At 36.9% G+C, this 27,896-nt stretch overlaps 1 protein-coding gene and 2 long non-coding RNA genes across 4 annotated transcripts; 2 read left to right on the top strand and 1 right to left on the bottom strand.

Moving 5' to 3' along the window:
• The first annotated feature begins 238 nt into the window (after window positions 1–238).
• LOC136254400 (uncharacterized) lies at window positions 239–7,021 on the top strand. 2 transcript variants are annotated; one of them, XR_010700464.1, is made up of 5 exons: window positions 239–432; window positions 2,485–2,599; window positions 6,020–6,091; window positions 6,325–6,443; window positions 6,491–7,021. It is a non-coding gene; the product is annotated as an uncharacterized lncRNA (long non-coding RNA). The 2 variants fall into 2 exon arrangements; XR_010700463.1 differs by having other exon boundaries at window positions 6,325–7,021.
• Window positions 7,022–15,151: 8,130 nt separating this feature from the next.
• Window positions 15,152–18,092, top strand: LOC136254404 (uncharacterized). The gene is made up of 2 exons (XR_010700467.1): window positions 15,152–17,303; window positions 17,359–18,092. It is a non-coding gene; the product is annotated as an uncharacterized lncRNA (long non-coding RNA).
• Window positions 18,093–19,848: 1,756 nt separating this feature from the next.
• Window positions 19,849–27,879, bottom strand: LOC136254386 (proton myo-inositol cotransporter-like). The gene is made up of 4 exons (XM_066047080.1): window positions 27,393–27,879; window positions 23,559–23,730; window positions 23,217–23,422; window positions 19,849–21,049 (listed from the first exon to the last, which is right to left on the bottom strand). Exons 1-4 carry the CDS (start codon window positions 27,853–27,855, stop codon window positions 20,061–20,063), a joined length of 1,830 nt encoding a protein of 609 aa, XP_065903152.1. The 5' UTR covers window positions 27,856–27,879; the 3' UTR covers window positions 19,849–20,060.
• Window positions 27,880–27,896: the final 17 nt, after the last annotated feature.

The following is a 27,896-nucleotide window of genomic DNA, read 5'->3' as shown; positions in this document are numbered from 1 at the left end:
TGTTATTATACTGCATCTGATAACTCTAACCAATTAAACAAACTAACAGTTTTTGAATAATATAAAAACCACAATATTTATTTATTTATTATCAATTTACCACAAGGGAAGGAACGGTACAAAAGGCAAGCCTGTACAAGGTACTGTCCTAATACAAAACACATACAACCACTAAACAAAACACACACAAAATAACACTTACAAAACAAAACAAATCAACAACAATTATAATTACATCTACAAAACAACAAATCTAATCACCTCTTATAGCCATAGTGGAAAACACTGCTAATTATCTGAATAAAACAAAGCCCATAATTACAACTTTGTAACTGGAGATGCAACCCACAATCGAAACCTGTTATTGGAAAAACGCTTAAGGAAAAGGAAGCACTCTCCTGGAACCTCGCCTGGAACAGAGTTGAACAATAGGTATAGATATATAGACATTATTTGTGTTGGTAGTGATGCATAGTTTCTAATAAATCTGCTTTTGATACACATAAAAGATTTAGGGTTTTAGTGGCCAAGTACTTACTTAGAAAGGAAGTGGGGCTACAGCCCACTTAGCCTCCCCTCCCACCAGATCCGCCACTGCAATGATAATCAAAACTCTACTGGTTGTGTGTTGCAGTAATAGTGATAGGAGCAGCATGATGGATGTCATATTACTGTAGATATGAAAGTATAAAACTTTATGCAAACAAGCTGGTATCACTATTAACTTTGCTGAGCTACATTAATAGATAACTGTAAGGCTTTAGCAAATGAAATCTTTCAGCTCCCTCTCACAAAATTGACATTTTACAGTTGTAAATTGATCCACATCATTGCATAATAATTATTTAGGCCTGAGTCATATATGCTCAAAATTTTGCCCAGAATGCTTTCAGGAATGGCAGGTTATATAGAGCCGGTACCAGTTTCACTGTTTTGCCAGCTATTTTGCTGGCAGTAGAGGATATAATACTGAGAATGCTACGTGCATTAAAGAAAAACTTGTACAAAAAAACTAAAAAAAGTTGCCTAACCTGGGGCCCGAACCCTAGCATCTGTACTCATGGTCCATACTCGTAACCACTGTACCACTGGTGCCGCAACTACCGACTTGCTGTAGTTTCTACCTTATAAATGTCCAACTGAAGTGAAGAAGAAATCAAAGCTGAACCCGACCCTAATCCTAACGCTAATACTACTTGTCGCATGCCCTAAAGTACAAGACTTGAGGCAAACTACTGGTTGCGTACCCTAAAGTCGAACACTCGGGGCATACTACTATGCCGGCACAATAGCCGTTCGTGCTTGTTAACTGGTACCGGCAAAATATCCACTATGTTCAGGAATTTCCCAAAATTTTCCCCTATTATGCCCTTCAGTGCTCCCATTATACTTTCATTATGCTCCTAGGTTAGCAACTTTTCTTACAATTATCTTGGAATTTTTTAATCAGTGAATGCTCTATTAGAGTATTTCACTACAAAGTGACTGTTCTATTAAAGAGTATTGATCTAAGGAGGTATATTGAGCTACCTTACAGTATTACAAAAAAGACACTTTGAGAAACACTATGACTGTCACCAGGATAACTTGGGTGTGTTGTATTGTGGCCAAACTTTGGTCCTGTCATGATCTTTAAATCCTAATGAATTGATAGCAGGAACTGATGATGTAGCAGCTAAACATTCCAAGTTCTGCTTGTGTTGTGACAAAAAAAAATTTCATCACAAAATGTACAATATTTGTCTAGAGATATTTGTGTGAAGATGACATACACTATTGCATTTCCTGGAAAAGAATGGTGTGAACTGTTTATAAGAAGTGATTTCAACAGTAGCTATACTGCAAACAAAGATTTGAACAAAATTAGGTGCACAAATCATGGTGCCCATTACTACTCAAGCTACATTGTTTTTATATGTAGATAATATCATAAACAGCCGAAGGTACAAAACAGAAGGCACTTGCTCTAGCTACACACGGGACAAGCATGCATCCAATTGGCCTGTCCTACACCTATCAAATGAGCTACTTTGTACTTTTCCAACATTCTGTATGTTTTGAAGCAATACCAGGATGCTATGAACTTACTAAGAGCAAAAACAAATTAAAATGTATAGCTATGCACCAAAAAGGTATGAAAATGCAATATATGCCACTGGTGGGATTCTAGCCCGCACTCAACAGTAACTATATAACAACTTCAGGGGGGCACTATACCAGCTGAACTGTTTGTCTTGTGGTTTGCAATGAAATGTAACTGAAGTTTTCTCTACATTACGGCCTTCAACACACTGTAGAGGACAAAGGAAAGTGCAAGGGGTAGCCAACACCACGCAAAAACCCAACAAGAGTCCCAATATTTAACTTTAAGCATTTCAGATATATTTTTGTATTTCAAAAATATTTGTAAAAATATAGCTAAATCCTAATCTCCATTTTTATCGTGATATTTTTTACCTCAAGTTTTTGCTAATATTTGTGCAGGAAACAGCTAAGAGAGGGGGATCAGAGGAACTTCAGAAAGACACAGGTGTACTTAATTTGCACTGTTGATTTGAACCATCTCGGGAAAGTAGATCTCTACCTTGCAATAAACTAGGTGAGGTAGCCAGATGATATCAAGACACACGGTAGTTGTCGTGTGGCCAAGAAAGCTGGTGCACTACACCATGAGTATATTGACAGGAAGAAAGAAAATAGCTTTTTCAGTCACATGTGCATAGCTCCATGGCCCCTTCTTCAAAGCCCACCATTTTTGCATTCATCCGCCAGGTAGGGTAGGCCACACAGCACACTTGATTAAATTCACAACAGCCATTTGCGAGATATAGTTATGGGTGTTCAAAGTTTTGTTTTAGTTCTTCGTATGCCGTACGGTATAGCTATGGGGGCTTCACACACCAGGGGCATAGGGAGGGGGGGTTCCAAGGGGTTAGAAACCCCCTTGTAAAATTTAGACTTCTGCTAGCAGGATCCTAACACTCCATTTAGTGTGGCAGGATAAAATGAGAGTAATATAACAGCACGGCAATTGATAAAGCTTGCATTCATCTTTCAGGGAAGGATTTAACATGACCCCTCTTCAAAAAGATCGATATACTCTAATAGAGCAGTCAGGTATATACTCTAATAGAACATGCATGTATTTTTTTAGACATTTTAACATTAAATGTAAACTGAGCATGACCTTATACTGCTGTAGCTTTGGTGTGCAGTATTTAAAGATATAGAACTCTAGTAATTTATCACTTGTGTTATGCAAAATGAATTCATGCTGTGCATATTTGTAGTTATAATGTTTTGATTATGAGTCATGACATTGTATCAGTGGATTTATGTTTCCTATACCAGTGAGATAACTATGACTTACAGAGTACTATATGTGTCTCTATGTGGTACGCTCTGTTCAGTGGCGTAGCCAGATTTTTTGCCATGCCTGGGCAATGGGTGGGCAAGCCATTTCCCATGCAACACACATACACATGCCCATCTCCATATGGACATCAATATAGCATTTTAAAAATGCGTTATGTATCATAATCCTACACTACTGTATGCAAGATGACTAATATAACCCTAATAGAACCGAACGCCTAGTTAGCTATTGACCTAATATATTACATACATCTACATGTGTCTTAATACCAGACTACGAAGACTCTTGAATTAAAGCATGGGGCACTCTATCACGTGATGACTATGCTCTGCCACTACAGTCGTTAGCCTAGAAAAGTGGAAACAAAAAGAAAAGAATTGCTGACTGAACAGGTACTCCATACTGTTTGAACTAAGCAGTATCCACACTGCTAGATGGGTACTAATTTCACAAATACCTCTAGACTGCTTTGCCTCCCAAGTTTTGACCACACCAATAGCTACCGTGATCACTTAATCTAAATGTAAACCGTACAGCCCACTATAGTGAAACCAATCCTTTGTCCTTCACTCCTTGCCACTATGCTGTGCGGTTTTTTGTAATCACGTAATCTTGCTTCTATTTATTGCCTGCTCTATTTGTACACAATTTAAGTTACTCGTAGGGAAAACCCCTTGGATAACCCCATCTCTGTTTAGCCAGAAAGAAAGGAAACCATTGGCAAAAATGGCACGGTGAGTGTTGTATAAGTTGTGCTATACTTATTCTTGTACAGTGACTAGTTAGCTAAGTAACTTTAGCAAAATCTCAAGCTATCCAGTCCACATCTTTATAATTACTCTAGGAGCTGATGGTGAGGCAAAGAAGTCTGATTCCCGGGCAATTCCCTGGCTTGGCTATGCCACTGTGTCTGTTTCCACTCTATCTAGTACTAACTTCATTCCAGGAGCACTTATATGCATTATAATTAACCTGCTTTTGCATAAAATACAGTAATTTGCTGAGTTTTGATTCATTAAAATATTGAAAGTCTCTCAGCAGCTGGGGGCTGTGTCCTCAGACCCCTGTTGCTTCTGGTAACTCAATACTGCTGTTGGAACCCCCCTTCAAAAAATCCTGGCTACTCTGCATGGAGTTACCAGCTGATGAGCACTTATAAAGTTTCGTGTCAATAAGTGCTCAGTTTGGTTGTCAAAGTGCAAGTTAGTGGCGTCACAAAGATAAATAGACGGCCTTTCACTTTATGTACAACATAAAGTAACCAAAGTGACAACTGTCATGAATTACTTTAAATTTATTTATCCAAAATTACTTCTCCAGCACCAAGCACATTAAGTACCTAACAATTATAATTTTAGCTCTTATGATCTTTGGAACTGGTTTGTAAAGAATAAAAATCTTTCTGAAAAGATCTGGAATGGTAATATTCTACAGTGAAAATGATGTTGTATATAGTGTAATCTATTTACCATACCTTAGACTGAAACCCACCGTCTTTTCCTCTACTGTGTCAGAATGGGTTGATGATGACTATGACCATGCAAGAAGCAGCTGCTCACATTGTTAGATAGTTTGTTTAGTAGTTTTGTAAGTATGTAATGGGTGAAGGAGTGGCAGGATAGCACAAGGCACACAGGGTAAGGTTGGTGCTGGATACCACAAGGGATGCAATATAGAAATTGCTAGCCCTCAATATAGTGACCATTATGCTGCAATATTCAAATACGTTTATACATACTGATGCAACAGCATTATAATTGTTGGCATACAGTAGCAAGCATAAACCATTTCTCTAATAGAACACATTGAAAAACAATGGGTGATAATATGTTTGCTATATAATGGAAAAAATAAACAAGTTTTAAATCATGTTGTTACTCAGTTAAAGTCAAGTTCAAACCTTTTGCTTGCATTTTTATGGAGAGTTTGAATATCTTCTGTAACCTAATGGGTTTGTGTATTACGAGTGTTGGTTTACCTTGACAATTCATGGTGAATACTTTGAGCCTAGTCCAAAAAATGTATGAACAAGTAATGGCCTTGAATTTAAATGACTGCATGGAGTTTATTTTTGGTGTAGTTGCTGAGTATACTAATCAATTGCTTTATCCTTGCACTATAATTCCTCACCATAATGGTGGACTGAAACGTAACCCATTTGAACACTGTATATTATACTGAGGCAATAAAAGGCAACGGTGTAAATAGCTGTATACAGACTTTTGCTGAGATAGTCACTTTTAATAGTGTTTTTAGAGTAGTAGTTTTGTACAAAAGTATAGGTAATTTGAGTTGTTTGACCACTTTAGGTACACAATAAATATTATACAATAAGGTTACACAATGCGCCTTGTGGTGTTTAAGAGCTCCTGATACAGTATGGCTATCCCATTTCTGGCCAACACTTCTTTCAGTAGCTTATATCCTATAAACTGTGACACAACAATTTTCTTTTGTTCTTTGATAGAACTATTGAGTGCTTTATGTAGTTTTAGTATATCACTTCCTTTGTATCTATTCAATAGTATACATTTTGTTCAGTACATCCAAAAAGTATAACATTGTTGTCATGTACGTATACTGTTATTTAAATGGTGATAATTGTATTCATCTGCATAAAGTTATAGTGTATGTGAATTATAGACCTCATTCCAGTTATTTACTGCTATGTAGACCTGTTTCTCAACTTCTACACAGCCTACTTTCTACTTTAAAGTAAGCACATGTTGTGTAAATAAATATTACAAACAGCTACATGATTAATGTCATACTATCAATGTGTAGTGTGTGCACGCCCATGGTAGCCGTAGGAGTCAGTACAGCCACACTATGATTCACTGTACAGTATTCTGCATGGACAATAAAAATAGAATAATAATTATATACCTTTAGTAGTATGTATGACTTCTTTTTGATAAACATAACATACTTCATAATTTTATCAAAAGGAATTACATTCATTATGCTGCTCCTGCTGGTACTACCATTATTACTGCAACACACCACCAGTATGGTGTATGATGTGATGTCTGATGATCATTGTCACCCTAACACCACATGTCTTACAGTGAATTATTATTTGTTGAATTCAGCTAAATACTTCACATCTTACAGTCAGTTTAATTTCTCACCAGGACAGCACATCCTTCAAAGTGATCTAGTAATACAAAATGTTATCAACATTTCACTAATTGGTAGTTTAAGTGTTTACACAACACCAGATACATTCATCACATGTAATTCATCATTTGGTATCAGTATCACTTTTACTAATATTACCAACTTAACCATGAAGAATGAAGATCAGTGATTGTGGAGGCATTGATAATGCTGTAATAAACATTTCAAATTGTGCTAATGTTAATTTATGCCACATTGAAACCCAGGAGGATACTAACCATAGTATTTATGGACTAAACTTATTAGGGGAATCATGTATTAGTTTTATTAAGAGCAACAAACTTTATATCCAATACAATGACACCCAGGTAGAGAAGAAGAAATGTCACACATTAATCATACAACACTATCATCAGTCCACTAGTAGAGATGATAAATTAATTTATATTTATATGTTTCAAAAATATTACAAAGTAGAAGTTGAGATATATAAGGCAAACATATCTAATGTGAACGGTATACTACAAGGAGTGTTCTATTCAGAAAATTATCTGCTTGTTAACGATTGCCATTTTACAAATAATTCATCACCTAATACACTGTTTTTCATGTCAGTCAAATACACCTTGACAGCCTACAATAATTCCCTTGTACACTTTAATAATTGTCACTTTTCATATTATCAAAATACGGCTTTAATAAAGATTCAAAATTATATAGCGGTAGTCATCAGCAACTGCAAGATTCATAATAATCACAATGTAAAGGCTTACGAGCATTTGTATTCTTCTGTTAGTGTAATACATGTGTTCAACTATATGCTTACATCTGTAACAATAACAAATTCATCATTTTACAGAAATACTGGTCGTAAATACTTTCTGAAATTTGAATATAATCAGCTAAAATTGATAGGTCCAATAGAGTTTTACAATATCAGTGAGTTTGATGTCGTTGTTAGCTTAAGTAAAAGCACCATTCAATGCAATAGTGGCTACATTGAATTTTCATATATCAATGCAAAGCTTATATTTGACTACTATTCAAAGGAATCTTTTTACATGTTCATCTCAAGCAACACCATCATAAACATTACACAAAATCAGTATGAAAAGTTTGCCATTGTTGCTCATGAAGACCGATACACTTACTCCTACCCTTTCTGTTATTTTCAATATGTACATGATGATCAAATTAATCACAATAACTACTTGATTATATTTAAAAACAATAATGAGCAATCAAAAATATTTGCATACAATAACTTACCCATCACTCATTGCAAGTGGTTAGAACAATCAGTGTTTGGTAGAGATGTCCAACCTCTTGGTGTAAACAAGCAGTACATTCAGTACACAAGTGATGGAATTGTGTATGATATCCTACCTTATAGTATTAAAGAAAAGACACTTTGTCCTTGTGATGAGAAACACCATGACTGCCATCAGGATAACTTGGGTATGTTATATCCTGGCCAAACTCTGGTCCTGCTATGGTCTTTAAATCCTAATGAATTGATAGGAGGAGCTGATGTTGTAACAGCTAAAGTATTTTATGAAAACAACATTGACAACATCCCAAGCTCTGCTTGTGTTGTGACAAATTCATCACAAAAAGTACAATATTTGTCTAGCAATATTTGTGTGAAGATGATGTACACTATTGCATTTCCTGAGGAAGGATGGTGTGAACTGTTTATAAGAAGTGATTTCAACAGTAAGAGTCATCTGGACATTTATTATATCAATCAAATTCCATGTCCATTAGGTTTTGTTAAAACCAATGGTTCATGTGGATTTTTCTCATCCCTTCACAACTATGGTATCACTTGTGACATTAATGATCAAACTATATTACGACCTCATCATAGTTGGGTCTATGCTTTTGACAATAACAACTCTTATGATTATCAGATTTCTCTACATTGTTCATCTTTTCATTGTTTACCCTATTCAACACATTTAAAACTATCAGATCCCAATACACAGTGTAAGTATACAAGATCTGGTACATTGTGTGGACAATGTCAACAAGGTTTCAGTACTGTATTTGGATCAACAAAGTGTCAACAATGTTTAAATATTTATCTGTTGCTCATCATACCAATAGCAATAGTGGGTCTCATGTTGGTGGCGTTACTTTTTCTTCTCAACCTCACAGTAACTATAGGAACCATTAATATGTTCATATTATACATGAACATCACTAGTGTTTATAGAACAATGCTCTTTCCTCAAGACCAACATAACGTCTTTACTACTTTCATATCATTTGCTAATTTTGATTTAGGAATTACGACATGTTTCTATGATGGCATGGACGACTATGCTAAGATGTGGTTACAATTAGTATTCCCATTTTATCTCATTTGTATTGCTACCTCACTCATCATAGCAAGTCGCTACTCCACCAAAGTGCAAAGACTCACAGCACGCAGAGCTTTACCAGTACTTGCTACTCTATTCTTATTATCCTACACCAAAATTTTGCTCATTGTGTCCTCTGTCATGTTCTCCTACTCTACTATCACTCACCTACCAAGTGGACACAGTACATTAGTGTGGGCTGTAGATGCTAATGTTCCTCTTCTTAGCATCAGATTTATTGTATTATTTGTAACTTGCCTTGTCATATTTGCTATACAAGTTCCATTTAGCATTATACTTCTGTTCACAAGGACGATATCAAGATTTCATTTTATTAACAAGTTCAAACCCTTACTAGATGCTTATCAAGCACCTTATAAAGACAAATTTTACAATTGGACTGGTGTACAGCTAGTGGTAAGAGTTGTATTTATAGGAATATCATCGCTGGATAAGAAGATCAGTCTCACTATTGGTATTATGTTACTAGGTGCTACAGGTTATATCCAGGGATACTGTAATCCACTGAAAAGCATAGCAAAAAACATCAGTGAATTGACGTTCCTGTTTAATCTCCTTATTATGTTTTTATTTGCATTATATGACAACAATAACATCAATAACACTGTTGCAAATGTAATGATCACAATTGCTATGGTTCAGTTTGGATTGATCATTACATATCACATTGTTACTTTCTTGTGTAGTAAAAAGATTGGTATTACAGAAAAGGTACAACTGAGTATCAGAATGTTAATAATAAAATTTTCCAATTTATGCAACAGAAACCACAAGATAAATGATGATGCGTATTTTCTGCTGGACGATGTAAGTAATCATATCCCTGAAGTGGATATTAGATATCGGTCATTGTGAATTATATGATTTGAAGGCATAGAAGATACAGATACACTTTATGTACATATCATATACACTCTCATAATCATTAAACACATACATACACGTACATTAGGTATGTAAACATTTTAACTACAATGTAATGTAAATGCCAACAGTATACTACTGTTTATAGCAATTAACCATCAACACTTACATAGCAAAATGTTCAACATTTGCTCTATTGTTGTTACATCATTATTAAGGTCAGCATTTGGGAAGCAAATGGAATTTGGAGGCCACTAAGGAGATTGGCACTTAAAAGAGGTAAACGAGCAAAATATGTGGATGAAGAAGACGATGTAAAAAATTGACATAATCAATTTACCTATAATGCAAAAGGGAGATAGTTCTTGGCTAGAGAAACGAAAGTAATTTGCCACACAAATCGCACAATCTAATCTTCTAATTAACCATACCTTCACTGTATTTTTACACACAATGGTTGTTATCAAGTTGGATGCTTGCAGTGTCAGTTGGTGTCCAAGGTCAAAGCACACCCAATGTAGTCCCACCATTTGCTAGTTTGTGCCTATTAGGGCTCATGTGAAATTCCCAAACAAAGCTATGCAATCACAATATTATATGTACAGCACCATCTGAAGCATTTACAGTCTCTTCTGAAATATTCTCAGAAAAGTTCACAGGAAGTTATTAAAACTGGAACATTTTGTTGTGAAAATGTACTGAAGTGAGTCATGGAATTTAAAATTTTCACACCCTGGGTACTGAAAAGCTAATGAAAATCGGTGTCATTAATTAAATTGTGATAAAATGAAGCTGAATTATTTTTCATCACTTTTTTAGTAGTTGTGAAATTGGTATTGAAAATTCTATGAAACATTTGTGAAAAAATTTTCATTAGGTTTTCAGTAGCCTTAAAAACATGTGAAAATGTTTTCATAGAATTTTCAGTACCACTTTCATGACTAATTCACAACTACTGAAAAAATGATTCAGAATCATTTGATTATAATTTAAGTAATCAAACCGATTTTCATTAGTTTTTCAGTACCCAGGTTGTGATGATAATTTCACGACCCACTTCATTACATTTTCACAACAAGATGTTCCAGTAGTGTAGCATACCACTAATTCACTAAAATCTGATCAATCATCATTGGAAAAGAAAATGGATTCCCAAATATTCAAAAAACCAGACTTCCTGTATGGCAAAAAATATTGGTGGAAACCAAGGGTTATAGACACACTGAGAAGTGCAATCAGTGGCATATGCAGAAATTATGAAAATGGGTTTCCACTACAGCTAAGCTACTGGTATATTAGAGTAGTTTATATTGCCTGACTGCTTTTATTAGAATATCTCGATCTTTTCACCAAAATCATAATTCAGAACAATACTATAAGTGTTGCTATCATGTGAGATACTATTATTTAACTAACACAAAAGTGTAAAATGTGTCCTGTTCCATGATAGAATCCAGATTCTGGAAACCTGAAGTTTCAATTTCTTAATGCTTCAAATATACTGTGTAAAATCCAACGGGGTTTCCTGAAACCCCTGGAAACCCCCCTCCGTATGCCCCTGGCAATGATGGATTACAATTGCTATATCTACTAACAATGTTTTGTGTGTTGAAGCAGAGTTTTGTCACATTCAGTTACAAATATTCTAATCCCATGTGATATTGGGTTGTGCATCATACATACATCAACATATACGTTTAAAAAGATCTAGATGACTATTTTACCCTTTACGTGTTGAGACCTTGGGTGCTTGGGGTTCATGTGCACGCTCATTAGTGAGGCGGATAGGTTCCCGGGGGATGGAACAGTCTGGTGATAATAGGGCCACCCAATTTTTGATTCAGAAGGTTGCCATTGATGTTCAACGTGGCAATGCTGCTTCTGTAATGGCAACAATACCATCATCCCAGGACTGGGCAGAGTTTGCCTCTCTGCCCACTGTTTAAGTGTTTATTTATATTATCATTATCGTTTAAAAAATTGTTTGCTCATGCATGGTCTGGGCCAGTGCAGGTGTGTGATGACATCATAGGAAGATTTCATCACATCTATGCAAGGACCAATCAGTACAGTAATTCATTCTTCCCTAGATCAATAAGACTGTGAAATTCACTCCCACCTGACCTAATCCAACAACAATCATTACAAATTTTTAAGCACCAACTGAAATTATTATTACTTTCCCCTACCAATCAGTAATCCCATAATCAATCACATTGTAAAACATTTTGTATGCATGTTTCATATGTGCGTTAATCCTCAAACTGAGGCTGCACATTTCTTGAAAAATAGAAAAAAAAATAAAAAATAGGGAGAATCTTAGACTGCTGGGCTAATCGAGATGCTGAATCTAATGCATAAAAACTGATTGTTATTTGATTTTAAGGTCATTGGAATAGATTACGGTTGTATTTTCCGTGATTTAAATTTCGATCACGTGAGAGCCTATTTCGTGCATTGGATTGCTCTATGCGTTTACTGGGCAAGATAGTCGTATTGTTAGGTGTTTATAAGCTTTGCATCCTTACTGTTGGAGACTGTATCACTGATGTATCAACCATTCTGGTATTTGTTCGCAAAAATCGCATCGTTTTGGCCGAATTTCAGCATATAGATGGCTCACAAGCTTGAATTATAACCATATTCCGCATGCAGGTAATTTACCTAGTACTGGTCATTGCTGACCCACGGCACAGTTGCTGCTCTGCTTGTCCTGTGCTCCAGAGGAAGAAACATTTTGTTTGTCGCCAAAAAGCAGCACAGATCGTGCTACCACCAGAAACTGACCAATAAAATCAAACCACCGATACTTTGAGTTGATGATAGACTACTTGAACAATATTGAGACAGGCCTGCCAACCTAGGAAACAGAAAAACCTTGAGACTTGGTCTTGACATCCAGAATGGACTGCTGTATCTGCACATTATTATAGGCAGACACAGCAAGTTGTAAGATCCCCCATGCCCATACAATGGGCACGTAGGTCACCTTTACCATGCAACACATATACACATGCCCATCTTCATACGGGCATCAATATCAGGGGGGGGCACAGGGGGCACGTGCCCCCTCCCTTAAAAAAATGTATATAAGATCGAGATACTCTAATAGAGCAGTCAATCACCAATCACTCTAATAAAGCAGTCACAGTGTTCATGGGGAAGTGTAGCTTACTTAGGAAGCTATAAATAGGATTTTATTTTACATAACATACGTGATATAATATATTTGGTAAAGGATAACTAGCTATTATTGTTGTGACCTTTTTTTTTTTTTTTTTGCTCTTCAACTTTTTTTCAGCAAGGTGCCCCTCCTCTTTCCAGACTCTGGATCCGCCCCTGAATATAGCATTTAAAACATGTTGTGCATCCCTAATCTATTCTAGACCTCTTATTTCACCAGCTAAATGTACTTACTCAGAAGTCACCGCTGTGTTGAAACAGTTGCTCTTTTATTGCTGTGAAGTTGTAACACTTGACCGGACTATGGAACATTCTTGATATAAGCCACTAGGTGCTTATAGTATCACATGATGACTTAGAGTTGTGTCAATTTCATCCTAGAGGATGAAAGCAAATACAATACTCCAAACACATAGTTTGTATAAGCTACAAACCCAGGAAAACATGTAGGTGCTCTTGTATGGGTCTCTTGTCTGACGTGCAAACCAAGCCCCTTAGGGTTGGTAATTCTGATCAGAGCTCTGACCACTTAAATCAACTCCACATCTTGCTCCAAATACTTTTCCACTGTATTGCTATTAAATAGAAGGCCGAAGTCGAATCCTTGCCACAATGCCCGCCTTTATAATCACGTGATCTTGCCTCTATTATTCGTTGTATCACAATTACGCACCCGGGGAAATCCCCTGAGAACTGGAAAGGCCGGCATCTGAAAGCTTTGACTCTGGCCTGACCTTGAAAGTGGAAAAATCGTGAGTTTTACGTTGATGATCAGTGTGAGAATTGGTAAGCTTAACTAAAAATCCCTTGAGTTTAGAGCTACTGCTTGTGAGACCTTGGGCTTGGTAGTGAAATCGTGAGTCTCACGGTAAATCCGTGAGGGTTGGCAGGCCTGTTGAGAGTGAATATCGTGGCATACGAAGAACCCTACGAACCGCTGCAACGAAAAATCCCCGAAAAATCACGTGATTTTAAGACATTTGTATCGTTTTCCACCAGAAGAGAGTGACACACTTGGCTGCCACACTGGCGTTATTCAAATTACACTTAGCCTAACACATGACAATAGTTAGGTAGATGATTGGAGGATATCGATTTTTCGCGTTGCGGACCCTACATGTGGCATTGGACTATAAACTACAAGCCACCTGTTTTTTACTTGATATAGCTGGCTTCATGTCAGATAAAGTACTGGAAAGAATTGTGAGGATTTGATTTGTGGACAGATGCACTTTTGAAACTCAAGAGACTGATAGATCACAGTGATCTTCTGGTTATAAAACTCCGTGAAGTTGCAAACGACTTGGATTTGCATCACTTTAATTCTGCCATTGCAAAGGTTACTGGTGGAGCTACTGGTATTGCAGGAACTTTAGTAGGTTAGATATGTGTTGAATCTAGGACTGCCGCATGTATATACAGCTGTGTATAATGTCTGCGTGTGTGTACATATGTGTGTGTGTGTGTGTGTGTGTGTGCACATGTGTGTGTTACAAAAAATTCTTTTTCAAGACAGGCAGCAGATGTGACCACCTTGAATATCAAGTGTTACATTCTTTTCACACCCAAGCAAAGGCACAATCATGTTGGCATGACCACTGTGAAAAAAAGAATACACCTAGCTATCATTATACTGGACCTCAGCTCCACCACTAAACGCATGACATAAGCAGGTGGTGGGAGTTGTGTGTAGGCTGAGAATCATGATTAAGAAAAAGTATTGTAGTGTTATGTATTCCTTTTGTAATGTAATGAATCTAATTAGTGTATGGTTGAGAATCATGTGATAATAGTTGTTGTGCCTTGTGTTCTTTATATTCTTACAGTGTTTTCTTACTTTGTGTTCAGTACGTGTGTTGTGTGATAGTTTACTTATTTTGTCTATGTGTCGGCATGTGTGAAACAATAGCTCAAACCAATATAGCTGCTAACATATACGTATACGTATAATTATGCATGTCTATAAGCTCAACTCCCAACTATAGAATGAATTTATTTTAAATTCCAGGGTGCCAGCATTCCTTGTTGCAGAGATAGAGATACAGATCCCAGCCTAGACACTTAATCTTGGTCACACACACACACGCACCCCCCCCCCCCCCCCCCCACACACACACACACACACACACACATGCACACACTGTTACACACACGCACTTATGCACACACACACACACACAGCAATGACAGCAAATTTATAATGCAAAACTAGCCACAAATTAATGCATAAAGGGGAAAAGTAAAAACTTACGTATATAAAGGTAAAAACCCTAAGAAAACACCATAACATACTAATTCCAAGTTTAGATATTAGTGTCAAGGTGGCTAATTAGTGGTCTAAGACCACCAACCACAAACTTCAGGCTTTAGCTACATCAGCGTATTGTGAACCAGCTCCATCGTCTGGGTTCTTCTCAGCATCATTTCCATCGCTGGAATAGGCCTGCTATTGCTGTCTTCAGTAGCAATCTTGTTTAAAAAGCCCCACATCGTTACTCCAAAGTTACTTTTGTTTATGAATTGTTTTATGGACTTGTTTAGCCATATATGTAGCTATTCAATATGTATGATGTCATAGACTTACTCAAGCCCACTTCTGTCACTTGTCAAAGTTTCATTCAAATCCTGTACAGCAATTATATTAGCCAGCTAGTAATACTGCAATAAACTACATGAAAGCTATTCCAGATGACCAGATCACTGATCCTCTGACAGAATGCAGTCCAGGGACATGTAAAATGCAGAGCTATATACAACAGCTGGGAATATGCATGGAATTTTTCCTGTTATTTGTTATTTCCTGTGCTGGGCACCCAGCAAATCATTTGCTTATTACTGTGTGTACCTTTTAACTGCAATAACTCCAGATATGATATGGCTAAGTAGCAAGTTTCATCTGGTCTGTTGTGTGGAGAACAAAATCAGTTTTGAAAATATATTTTGCATCTTGTGAGATACTAAACTCAATATTTCTGTGAAGACAACAATCGTGCCTCCAGTTTCATGGTGGATCTAGCAATGGGATACTACAATGAACATTCCACAATGGTAGGGGGATAGGTTTGTAAACATTGATTTTTTGGATTGCGGACCCTAACAATGTAGCTTTCCGTAAAACAAAGAAAAATGAAAAGTTCACAAAACATGAAAAATTTTCTAGTCAGAAGTGCATCCAAAAAAAATTCGCCTGCTCAGGGGAATGAGTTGAAAATTAGTCCATAGATAGATTAATCATCTTAGGGCCCTTCAATGGTATAAAAAGATTAGACTTAAAGCCACAGAGCAATCCAACACATGCACACACACTCACACACACACTGTACAGGTATAGTAAGTGCAAAATCAAGATACTTTAATAGGCAGTCACCCTAATAGAGCAGTCAGCTAAGAAGTAAACTCTATTATAGCATTCTTGTAGAGAATTTAACTCTGTTATAAGCCACCATGTATAGAGTTCAGCTACAAAAAAGTCACCTTGTAGGGAGTTTAGCTACACTAATTCAGCCCGCCACCATGAGTGCATGTAGAAAGTTCAGTTACATTAGAAGTCTCCCTAGAAACAAGTCACCTTCAGCTAGAAACAAGTCACCCTCAGCTAGAAACAAGTCGCCCTGTAGAGAGATCAGCTAGAAACAAGTCGCCCTGTAGAGAGATCAGCTAGAAACAAGTCACCCTGTAGAGAAATCAGTTAGGAGTAAGTCACCCTGTAAGAGATTAGTTAGAAACAAGTCACCCTGTAGAGAGAGAGAGAGATCAGCTAGAAACAAATCACCCTGTAGAGAGATCAGCTAGGCACAGAGTTCAGTGAGGAACAACTCACCCTGTAGAGAGTTCAGCTACACCTTATTACCTACATGATAATCTGTATATTGAGTTTTAAATATACAAATATTTAATCAGACACAAAGCTATACATACAAATAATTGTTCAACAATTCCTGTACATAGTAAAGATAAAAACAAGGAAGCCCCAAAACCAGCAAAAACAAGTGATATCTAAACCAAACAGCCAAGCTGTATAAAAGGGTGCAGCCCTTGAAAAGGCCAGGGTGAAATGTAATGGCTGTGATGGTAGATTAATGGCAAAAATTTTGATAATGACAATTCAGTTGAATATTCTTGTCAAATCGTATCCTTGGGGAAGGAAATTTTCACCCAGGCCTTTTTGGGGACTGCATGTACCCTGTTTTTACAGCTCAGCTGTTTTGGTTTAGAGGTATGCATACAAATAAGTCAATTCAATAATATGCTTGGTGTTACTGTAGTAACTATACCCATTGTAATGTTAACTGATACATATATTATTGAGTCTTTTTTTTAACACACAGCTGCGGGTGGAGCTATCGCTGCAGCTGGAATATTCTTTGCTCCAGGTATTAAAATAGCTTGCGTGTATATTGCATTTTGAATGTCATTGATTATACACAGTTACTGGTGGTCTTTCAACGATTGGTGTAGTGGTAGGAGGTGTTACAGCAGCTACTGGGGGAGCTGTTGGAGTTGCAGGTACTGCCACAGTTGTTGGCACTCAGATAGTTAAGAAGAGCCTCAATAGTGGCCTTTTTGAGAGAGCTCAACAAGCAATCGATGAATACACTGATTATAGAAAAGTCCTTGCAGAGTCATGGAAGAAGATAGAGACAATGTGCTACAATATCAGTATAAAGTGTAAAGTGTTTGGTGCAGAAGCAGTATGTAAACTCCTGTGGATATTATTTAAAGGAACATATAAAACTGGCAAAGAAGAAGGCTTGCTTAGTGGCGCATTTTTGGTGAAAGCATTTGAGTTGAGTGCAAAGTTAATTACATGTCCAGTTTATTCTGCTGCTATTGGTGCAGCAGTAATAGTAGGATCAGCTGGTGTTGCTTTAAACTTGTATGAATTAGTTGGTTCAGCAAAAGTGGTCCACAAAAGAAAGCCTCACCCGGCAGCTGTAGAGATACGAGAGAAAACAATTATTGAAGTGCAAGCAGAAATACAGGAGTTGACCAAACTTCGAGATCTTCTGTGGATGAAAGCTGCAGCATATATCTAACTGATTTACATTGATATAGTTGCTTTGTGGTAGTATATAAACAGAGGATGACTCTATTAAAATTCGTTGTAAAGCATATGGTTGGCATGTACTAACATTTAGAAAAAGTGTAACTGAGTTAGTTGAGATTTGATGTGTAAACTGTCAAGATGTGAGTAACAATCTAATTAATTTTATGTTGTTAGAGGCCAACTAGCAATTATGAACTTGTATGGTGGCTTTATCTCTGTTGCACTTTAAACACCTCCAGTTGGTTTGTTGACACTTTCCCTCCAAAACAGAAATGTAAAAAGTAAAAACAGTCTTAAATTTATTCATGTAAAAGTTATGTTTCCCATCTCCACTCCCAGACAGGCTGGCGACAGGGTCCCTATAGGGCTTGAAATTGTTGAAAAGTAACACACGTTGATTATGGTTCCCCCAAATCTTTACTGCATGGGTGTGACAATATTATAATGGATGTTAGAGTCCGCACGCACATGTACAGAAAACCGCATGGGACCCTGTACACCTACCAAAACACCTCAAAAAAGAATTGATTTCTATATGTTTTGAGACCAAGGAAAGGTAGTGGATAGGCCTGTGTCAACTATGCCAGCATAATAAAAGCATAATAGACTGGAGTGCTATGCCAGCATAATGCTATTATGCTTGGATCATGCTCCTAAGTTGGCAACATTTGTTACAGCTATATATCTTGGAACATTTTAACCAGTGAATGCTCTATTAGAGTATTTCACTATAAGTGACTGTTCTATTAGAGAGTATCGATCTAAGGAGATATGTACTATGCATTTTGAGTGCCCTATTGCAGTTTCCATAGACTTCCCTATTAGATCTATTTTCATGAAATTCAGCGCCATGGTTTGAAATATCCACCTACTGTGCTAACATTATGCTGGCATAGCACCCCGGCCTATTATGCTTTTGTTATGCTGGCATATATATTTGAAACAGGCCTATCTGAGCTATCTCTAGGCACCCTGTTAATTACAGAAGAGTGGAGGAATTCAACACCTTCTGCTATGCTATATGCACAGGTCACACAATGCATTTATCTTAACACTTCATTCTGTGTTTCCCTGAAATAGTGCATTTGATTTTGATGCGACTTCCTAAAATTGATTCAAGTAGTAACTGGAAACAAAGAATAAAAAATTATGCTGGCCTAAGATATCCGATCGCAAAACATATTCTTCTTGGAGTAGGGCTGAAAACTGCAAGTAAAGATCAATATACTATAATAGAACATACCCCAATAGAACAGTTGAGTATACTTCATAAAGCATGTCCCTAAAGTAATCTAAAATTGAAAAAAGAACCCCCATCTTGCTGCCAAAAATTCCATACTCTGGTCAACCCACCTCTGCTTCCTCTGACATGGTATGACCTTGAAAATTTAGCAAGTTGAAGCAATTTTTTTCTGGTTTTTATGTGATTAACACTATACTACAGTTATATGTTTGTAAAACTTTCAACAGTAGTTTGCAATTGAATAACCACCTAAGCAGTTAGCTTCACATGTTCATCACACACCTACTAAGTGAATGTGGCAAACTGATAAGCTAAATGTTCCAATAGTGTACTGACTGCTCTATTAGATTACTGGAATACATTGTTTAGTCAATTGCTTGACTACCAGGCCTTACAAACACCCCTATATCATCATCTTTGTGATTCAAATATGCATCCTGCCATCCTTAAATGATACTTTACAATTGCAGACACTTGTAGAAGAACAAAATTGCATGTGTTAAAGATACTGCCTAAAATTTCCATATACCATCAGTTTTTGAAAGAGAATTTTCACTGTTTTTCTGCGGTTAGAATAGACTAGAAACAGAGCCCAGTAGGTTATATAATTGACTTTTGACTTGCACAATATATTTAACTTAAATTACAGGTATACTTGCAACAAAGTTTTTACACTTGAAGGTTAACGATTATTAAAACTACAACTGACAATAGGTAACAAAGTTATATATATATATTTGCAATTATGTGATATGCACATTATACGTATGTGAGTACATATATAATAGTGAGCTGTCCAGTACAATAAAAATAAATAAATAAATAAAAGTAAAAAGATACTTATAATTGAACACTCTCATGGTCTTGTTCATGATCTGTTCTAACTGATTTACAAAACTTGCCACTGCACCAGGTAAGAAAATAAGGTCTTGCAAACAACTTTTCTATTCCTTCCAAAGGCTGCTTGCTTGTCTCAGGAAGAAGAAACATTACAAACACAGTTGCAGTAAGTGCTATTGTCCCATACATCACTAGTGCGTTAGGTGTCCCTAACAAGTCAAATAATGTCAAGAATGTCAAGTTAAGAAGTAAGTTTGTAATCCAGTTAAACAGTGAAGACATTGATGCACCTTGACCTCTTGCCCACATGGGATAAATCTCAGAGTTGATTATCCATGGTAGCGGAACTATTCCTGCTGCATTGCAGGCAACATACATTAACAATGCTACCAATGACACTATTGCAAACTTGCTCTCAGGACAATGGTCATAGTACCACTTAGTGTCATTCACAAAGCTATATCCAATTTCAAGTATAATACATTTGGTTCCGTTTGCTCTAAACTTAGAATGGCCTTCACTACCCTCACTACATGTTCCATTGAAATAATCATGATCAACATTAACAGTGCAAAATCCACAATTAGAGTTAGCTACACAAGTTCCACACTTGCTGTAGTCACATTTCCCATCTTCAAACAAAGGTGTGGCTGAAGGACTACTCTTGTTCTCCAAGTAAAATGAAGCTGCCAATATATACAGAAAGATACAAGTACCAGTACTAGATGCAATGAACAATTTCCGCCTACCAATTCTTTCTACCAACAAGGCACCTGTAACTTTCATGACGAGGTTAGCGAACGATGGCACTATTGAAAACCATATGGCATCTCTTACATTAAATCCAGCCATTCTTAGGATTGTAGAACTATAAGCTGTCACTGCTTGAGTTCCACTCAGTGCTTGAAACACTTGAAGGCTACAACCTATGAACAGAGCGTATAGAACTGCCTTGTGTTGTAAAGTTTGTCTGATAGACTTCATCACACCTATATATGAAATGTAAGTAGTATTATACCATTATCAAGGAACATATTAGTGTGTTAAGGGAAGTTAGACAAGTGTGGATGTCTGCAAAACCCCAAACAGTAGCACAGTACAAAATGTTTATTTCAATGGGTACAATGCATGAATATTATTAAACAATTTTGTAATATTTTGTTTTTGGTTAAGACTAATTGAATGTAGTGCGAGCAATTAAAAAACTTGCTGAATATAGGGATTGGCACCTATTCCACTCATGAATATTCATCCTGTTTTTTCATTTGGGATGAATACTTGCAAGTGAACCAGTCCCACACCCTTTTATTTTAATTGCTCACACTCTCGTGAAACAACATTGTGTTTGAACAGTGCCATATATATTTGAAACATTTAGACTACTATATTAGGGAGTATGAAAATTACATTTTTGCACTATGTGCACAGGCAGGCAGTAAGTCAGAAGTGTTTGCTATTCCTTTTTACTATAAGAAGCCTGGTCATTTTTTCAGTCTTCACTATGAAAGTGTTCTGCATCACTACTTGGTCAAAAACCCACTTCACCATATGATATTTACCTGTGCAAAGAAACCACTTAATATGTACAACATTCACACAGCCTATGTTCTCACACAGCCTATGTTCTCACACATTAGTGGGAAGGTATATGTATGGTTTTCACTAGAATGATATCCTATTCATTTAAATGAATAACTTTGGACAGTCATACATGGGTAATAATAAATAATAAATACTTTAGGTTTAAGGAAGAAAATCCATCCCTCCTGGAGGAAGACTGAGTGTGGCCCCGACTAGACATTGGGTGACCTGCAGTTCGAATCCTGGGGCTGGAGGGATTTTTTTCCTTACTTTGGCCCCTTTTCTGTTACACCTTATTCAGTCAGTAAGTTGAGTCACTAGGTCTAAGTCCTTGTAGGTTAGGTAATCCTAAGGCTGCAGCACATGTTGCTGTCAGACCTTCAGTGCTGGTCACTGTAAAGCGCTAATAATGATAATAAAATAATAAAATCCATGCTCATGTACTAATGCATACTTAATGTTTCAGATGTAGTATCTCATGACTTGATATAGGGGATTCTATAAATTTACTAGAAGCTGCATAAGAAGCTGCATACTAACCCACATACGTTTAAAAATTTCCTGGTTGAGCAGACTGGGCATACAAAAATTTCCACGAATATTTTAGAAACCATCTTTACAGAAGGTTTTAAGAATAATTTAATGTTCTGGGATGGTTAGTAGTAAAATTAAAGAGCACTTGTCGAAAAATCTTGAAGAAAGTTGATAAGAAGGTACCCTAAAATAGCCTTAATTCGCAAGAAACCTTGTTTCGAAAGCCGTGATTTGTTCTGCAAGTCATAGTTTCACAGCTACAATCTGGAAATTCCTTACACAGTACCACTACAGGGTATGAACCTGTCAACAATATATGTGTGTTTTGGCCCATTAGCATTGCTCATTTTCGAGATGCTATGAGCAACTTCCCATGCTTCAGGATGTCCTGCTATGAGCAACTTCCCATGCTTCAGGACCAATCCCTGTTAAAGTATGGGGCGTAGCATTTACTTCTCAAAAGTGAGCAGTGTGAATGGGCCAAAACACACATATATACTATTGACAGGTTCATAGGGATACTGTGTAAGGAATTTCCAGATTGTACCTGTGAAACTACAACTTGTAGAACAAATCATGTCTTTCAAACCAAGGTTTCTAGTGAATTAAGGCTATTATAGCATACCTTCTTATTAACTTTCCTTCAAGATTTTTTGACAAGTGCTCTTTAATTTCACTACTAACCATCCCAGAACATTAAATTATTCTTAAAACCTTCTGTAAAGACGGTTTCTAAAATATTCGTGAAAATTTTTGGATTCCCAGTTTGCTCAACCGGGAAAATTTTTAATGTATGCGAGTTAGTATGTGGCTTCTAGAAAATTCATGGAATCCCCTATTAATGTATTTATATCCTGGTCACACTTGTAGACACAAGCAAACATACACACAACAAAAACAAATGTACATGTGTTTGCACACACACACACACACACACACACACACACACACACACACACACACACACACACACACACACACACACACACACACACACACACACACACACACACACGCACACACACGCACACAATAATATACCTAATTTCTTTTCACAATTAAGTTCAAAATCTTTAATAATTTCATTTAATTCCTTTTCAACATACTCGCTACTGCGTATCTTCTTCATCACATTGCGAGCTTTCTCTACCTTCCCATGATATACCAGCCATCGTGGAGTTTCAAAAAGAAAACACAGAGCTGCAATCATGCAAAGTGAAGGTAACAATGTAAATCCAAACATCAACCTAAATATCCAGCAAAATTGAGCAAATAAACATTTAAACCGATATACATATACAACCTACAACTATAAATACGTAATGGTGTAACTTTGGAACAATATTGTAAGAAGTACGTACACATATATAAGAAAGACTATACCTCCATCCTATAGTATAAGCATGTTTAGTGTCAATAGAGAAGAGTCCAGCAGCAATGGAACCACCCAGTATTCCTCCACCAGTATGTAAATAGCTTACAAGTCCTAATTTACCCCTGATGTGACTAGGAGACATCTCTGACACGTAAACTGGTCCAGTGACTGAGTACAAGCCTACACGTACATGTGAAAATATATATGCAAGTGAGACATATTCAGTGCACTAATGTGTTTAAAACATTACACTAAAGTGGTGTAACAGTGGTGTTTGCAAATTAGTAATTATACAAATTTTATCACAGTGTACATATCCTCCAAGGTTTGACCATCATTTTAAGATTTCATTGTGCTGGGGTGGTGCTGGCATCAGGGGTTCGATCCCCGGACTAGGAGCAGCCAGTTTCCTCCCTTATCCTAACAGCTTTCTTCTGGTAGGTTAGCTTGGCCAAGTCACTAGCAAAGCCGATGACCAAGTCCGCGTGTGGGCCATGTGGTGCACCTACTGTAATACAAAAAACCACTACAATCTTTTAAATAGCTCTATAGAATATCTAATAGCTAAATTTTGCTTTCACATGTAAGTATGGTACTGATATACCTAATAAAAACTGTGGCACAGTGCAACTCAATGACATGCTGGAGTCTGGCTGGTTCCACACAACTACCTCCATAGTAGATGAATTCCATAGTAACACATGAATACTACCTAGCAACCTGAATTTTACATTATTTGTACACAAGTACAAATATCTTAAATAACCTCCCCAACTGAGTTTCAAAAGGAAAGCATAATAAGGTCTTTCTGAGATATTCTTGAATTCGCGGTATTATTAACTGTATGTGAGGGCATTGGTTGTCCACCACATATGTGACTGGATCTGCAAAAACCCGACACAATCTTTACAGCACAAAGTATTGAATACAAAGGTGTGAAATACTTAAATTTTAATGCCTTTTTCTCAGTTAAGGAATGGACTATAACAATAAAAACCTGGACATCATCTTATTCACCTAGTTGGAAAATCTTTGTTTCATTGTTGCAGACCCAAGGACATGCAAGTTATGGGCATTTGCTTATGTCACATCAAAGCAATCGTATACGATCATTCTTTCTTTACAAATTTTGTCTTTATATGTAATGAAGAAAAGGGTTAAAGGAAAAACTTACCCAGTAATTGATTCCCATAATCGTGGGGAACACGATGGCATAAATCGAAACTCTGTATGCCATTTTGCTCTAAAGTTATAACTGTTTTAGTAAGTGCTTGTGATTTATTTTCCCTATACTTGCTATGTAGGGATGTAACTACAAAAGTTATTGGCATATGAGGTTGAAACTTTGCCACAGGGTACACTTGGCTAAGTAGATTATTATATTTATAAACAGGAATTTGAAAAATGCATGATTGCGTTGGGTTTTTGCAGATCTGGTCACATATAGTAAATGTGTGAATAAGTTGTTTCACGAGTGAAAATCTAAACAGTATAGGGTTGGTAGATCGACATATACATATATATAATAGTTATACGGGCACAATGTGGAGTCTATGAAATTTATAAACCCGAAGGCCCGGGCTGTAGCGCACGAGCGAAACTGCTTTAGACTCTATTTCACATTACACTTAGATTACTTACCTCATCCACGGCTGTTTCTGCTGTAGGCTCGGCAAAAGCGGCTGGTTTTCTTACGATAATACTAGCGCCATAGCAACTATACGTCCTCATGTGACAAAATAATTGCGCTCGTTAAATCACCGCACGTGAACAACGCATAGCGATTGGACAAACCGGATTTTGAGCATATGTTATATTGTGCCTGAAGGCATGGAGTATATTAGAAAACAAGGTGGAGTATATGAGATTTATTACCCACCCAAAACAGCCTAAATAGAGTCTAAATATATTTATAATAAATATATATATTTATAAATAACTGAAATCAGTATAAAAAGGAGTACAAAATGACAAAATACAAGTAAGGGGATGTAGACGTAGTCTTGCAAGTTGTTTGCAACTGTAATGTGTTTCTGAGCTAGGTTTTGAGATGATAATCTTGTAGTTAAATGGACGAATATGAGGCTCATGCTCAAAGTTTCTTATATCACTCTTATATCACCATCACTTTTGACTTACGAAATTTTATTTTATTTGAAAAGGTGGATCAGGGGTGTAACTAATCACTGGACTGGACTACTGGACTGGACTACTGGACTGGAACACTGGACTGGACTACTGGACTGACATATTTTTGGTTTTTACAATTCTGAGGTTGGTTTTATTGAGTCTTGCTAGGTAAGGGCCTTCAGAAAACTTGCAGTCTGCTACTAAAATGATGAGTGTGAGGAGTGGAGTAAGCAAAAACTGACTTCTAACGATTTCACCTCTATTTATTATGTTCTTCTACAGTACACACACATATATATATATACTCCTTATCAGTATGCTGCAGGGAATGTGCTAGTTATTACGATAACGTCTTGGAGATAGAAGCAAGCTTGTAAATTTGGTCACATATTGTAGGACGCCAACCAGCACATGTAAGAACTAATCATGATAGCAGAAAAACCCTACAGTTGTGCAAAGAGTTTGTATATTGCATGTAGGAATGAACTTAGCTACAATAAATTGTCTTATAGGAAGGATAGGTTGTGTCTCAGGGGCCTGAACTATTTAGTTCAAGGATACAGTGTATCATAGGTAGCACAAATATAGTAAAAAGATTTTGGTTAGCTATTGCTAGATATTACAATCTCCAAAACACAATACTAAGAGGTGTATAAATGCTGTAGAGCATAACAAGTAGTGAGAAGTCAGTAGTTTTGCTTACTCCCCCGATCCATTCCTCACACTAGTAGACTGCAAATTTTCTGAAGGCCCTTGGCTAGCAAGACTCATTAAAACCAACCTCAGAATTGTAAAAACCAAAAATATGTCAGTCCAGTAGTCCAGTCCAGTGATTAGTTACACCCGTGGATCAGTCAGGTCCAGGTTGTATACAATCACTGGACTGGACTAGTGGACTGGACTGGTGGACTCAGTTTTTTTTGTTTGTTTTTCATTTTGGCACATATTTGGGCAACTGGTCGTAGCTATTGCTACATTGAATGTAAAATATGCAGGTGAATCTGTCTACTTGGCACTGTCTGTTATCTTAGAATTGTGTGAATCTCTCTCTTGGCATAATCTGTATTGTACGACTACCATTTGTCTTATCATGAAGTACAAACCATACAGTACATGTGTATGTAGTGTTGTAGTATCCATGCAAGTTATAGTCATGAAGTCAGCTAAATTAAGTGGCGACAGTTAACTGTCTTGCTATTCAATAGCTGATAAAAAGGTTCTATAGTTTTTGCACGACGGCAATAACAAGTGAAATCACATGCACAAGATTTCAACCAATCAAATTGATCCATTTTGAACTTTAAACTATAATTACCGCATGTGACTTATTTGTTGACATGCAAGAACTATTAGAACCTCTGTACATAGCTGAAGCTGGGCAATGTTGACAAGTCTGGCATGATCACACTTTTCTTTGGTTTGTCTGTGGGTTTCTTTATGTGTGGGGGAGTGGTCTAACTACATGAGACTAACATACTTTCAACCAGTTGCCCAAATATTTGGTTAAAAAAGGGAAAATACCTGAGTCCAGTAGTCCAGTCCACCAGTCCAGTCCAGTGATTGTATACAACCATCAGGTCCATGAAACAACTAATCAAGTTAAACCACAAACACAAAAATGTTGTATAATCCTCTTGAAGAGGTTACTTAAACTTAATGTGGATCGTTTGACTTTGACCATGAGTATCACAAAGTCAGTGGTGTGTGCTTACCAGTAGCCATTCCAACAGTGATTCGTCCAATAACTAGGAACAGTTTGAAGAAGGACAACCCCAAGATGACGGATCCCATGCCATGCAGTACAGCAGACATCATCAACACTTTCCACCTTCCAAACTTGTCATTCAATACTCCAGCTGTGATCGCCCCTACAGCAGCTCCAGCGATAGCACCACTAACAATAATCTCGTGCCACAGTACGCTCAAGTGGAAATGATCATCAACAAACAACATTGCTCCAGCAATCACTGATATGTTGTACCCCCATAGGAAACTGCCTAGCGCAGAAGTGGCCACAATTCCGCTGAGATATTTCCTGTGGTGTTTAGCTGGCTCCGTTGAAGGTACGTACTCATTAATAGGATCTTCACGTTGTAATAACAATGTCATATCATCACCCTCTCTATATTCTTCTGTAGAATCTGAGCTGGAAGCGAAAGCTTCAGCAAGTTCCATTATTGAATGTGTTCGAGAATCCCACAAGCACTTTGTTTTTA

This window comes from Dysidea avara, chromosome 4 (genome assembly GCF_963678975.1).
Source record: "Dysidea avara chromosome 4, odDysAvar1.4, whole genome shotgun sequence".
In the NCBI taxonomy this organism is placed as follows: Eukaryota; Metazoa; Porifera; class Demospongiae; order Dictyoceratida; family Dysideidae; genus Dysidea; species Dysidea avara.
The sequence above is the reverse complement of the archived record's forward strand: the minus strand, read 5'-3'. Positions and strand labels throughout refer to the sequence as shown.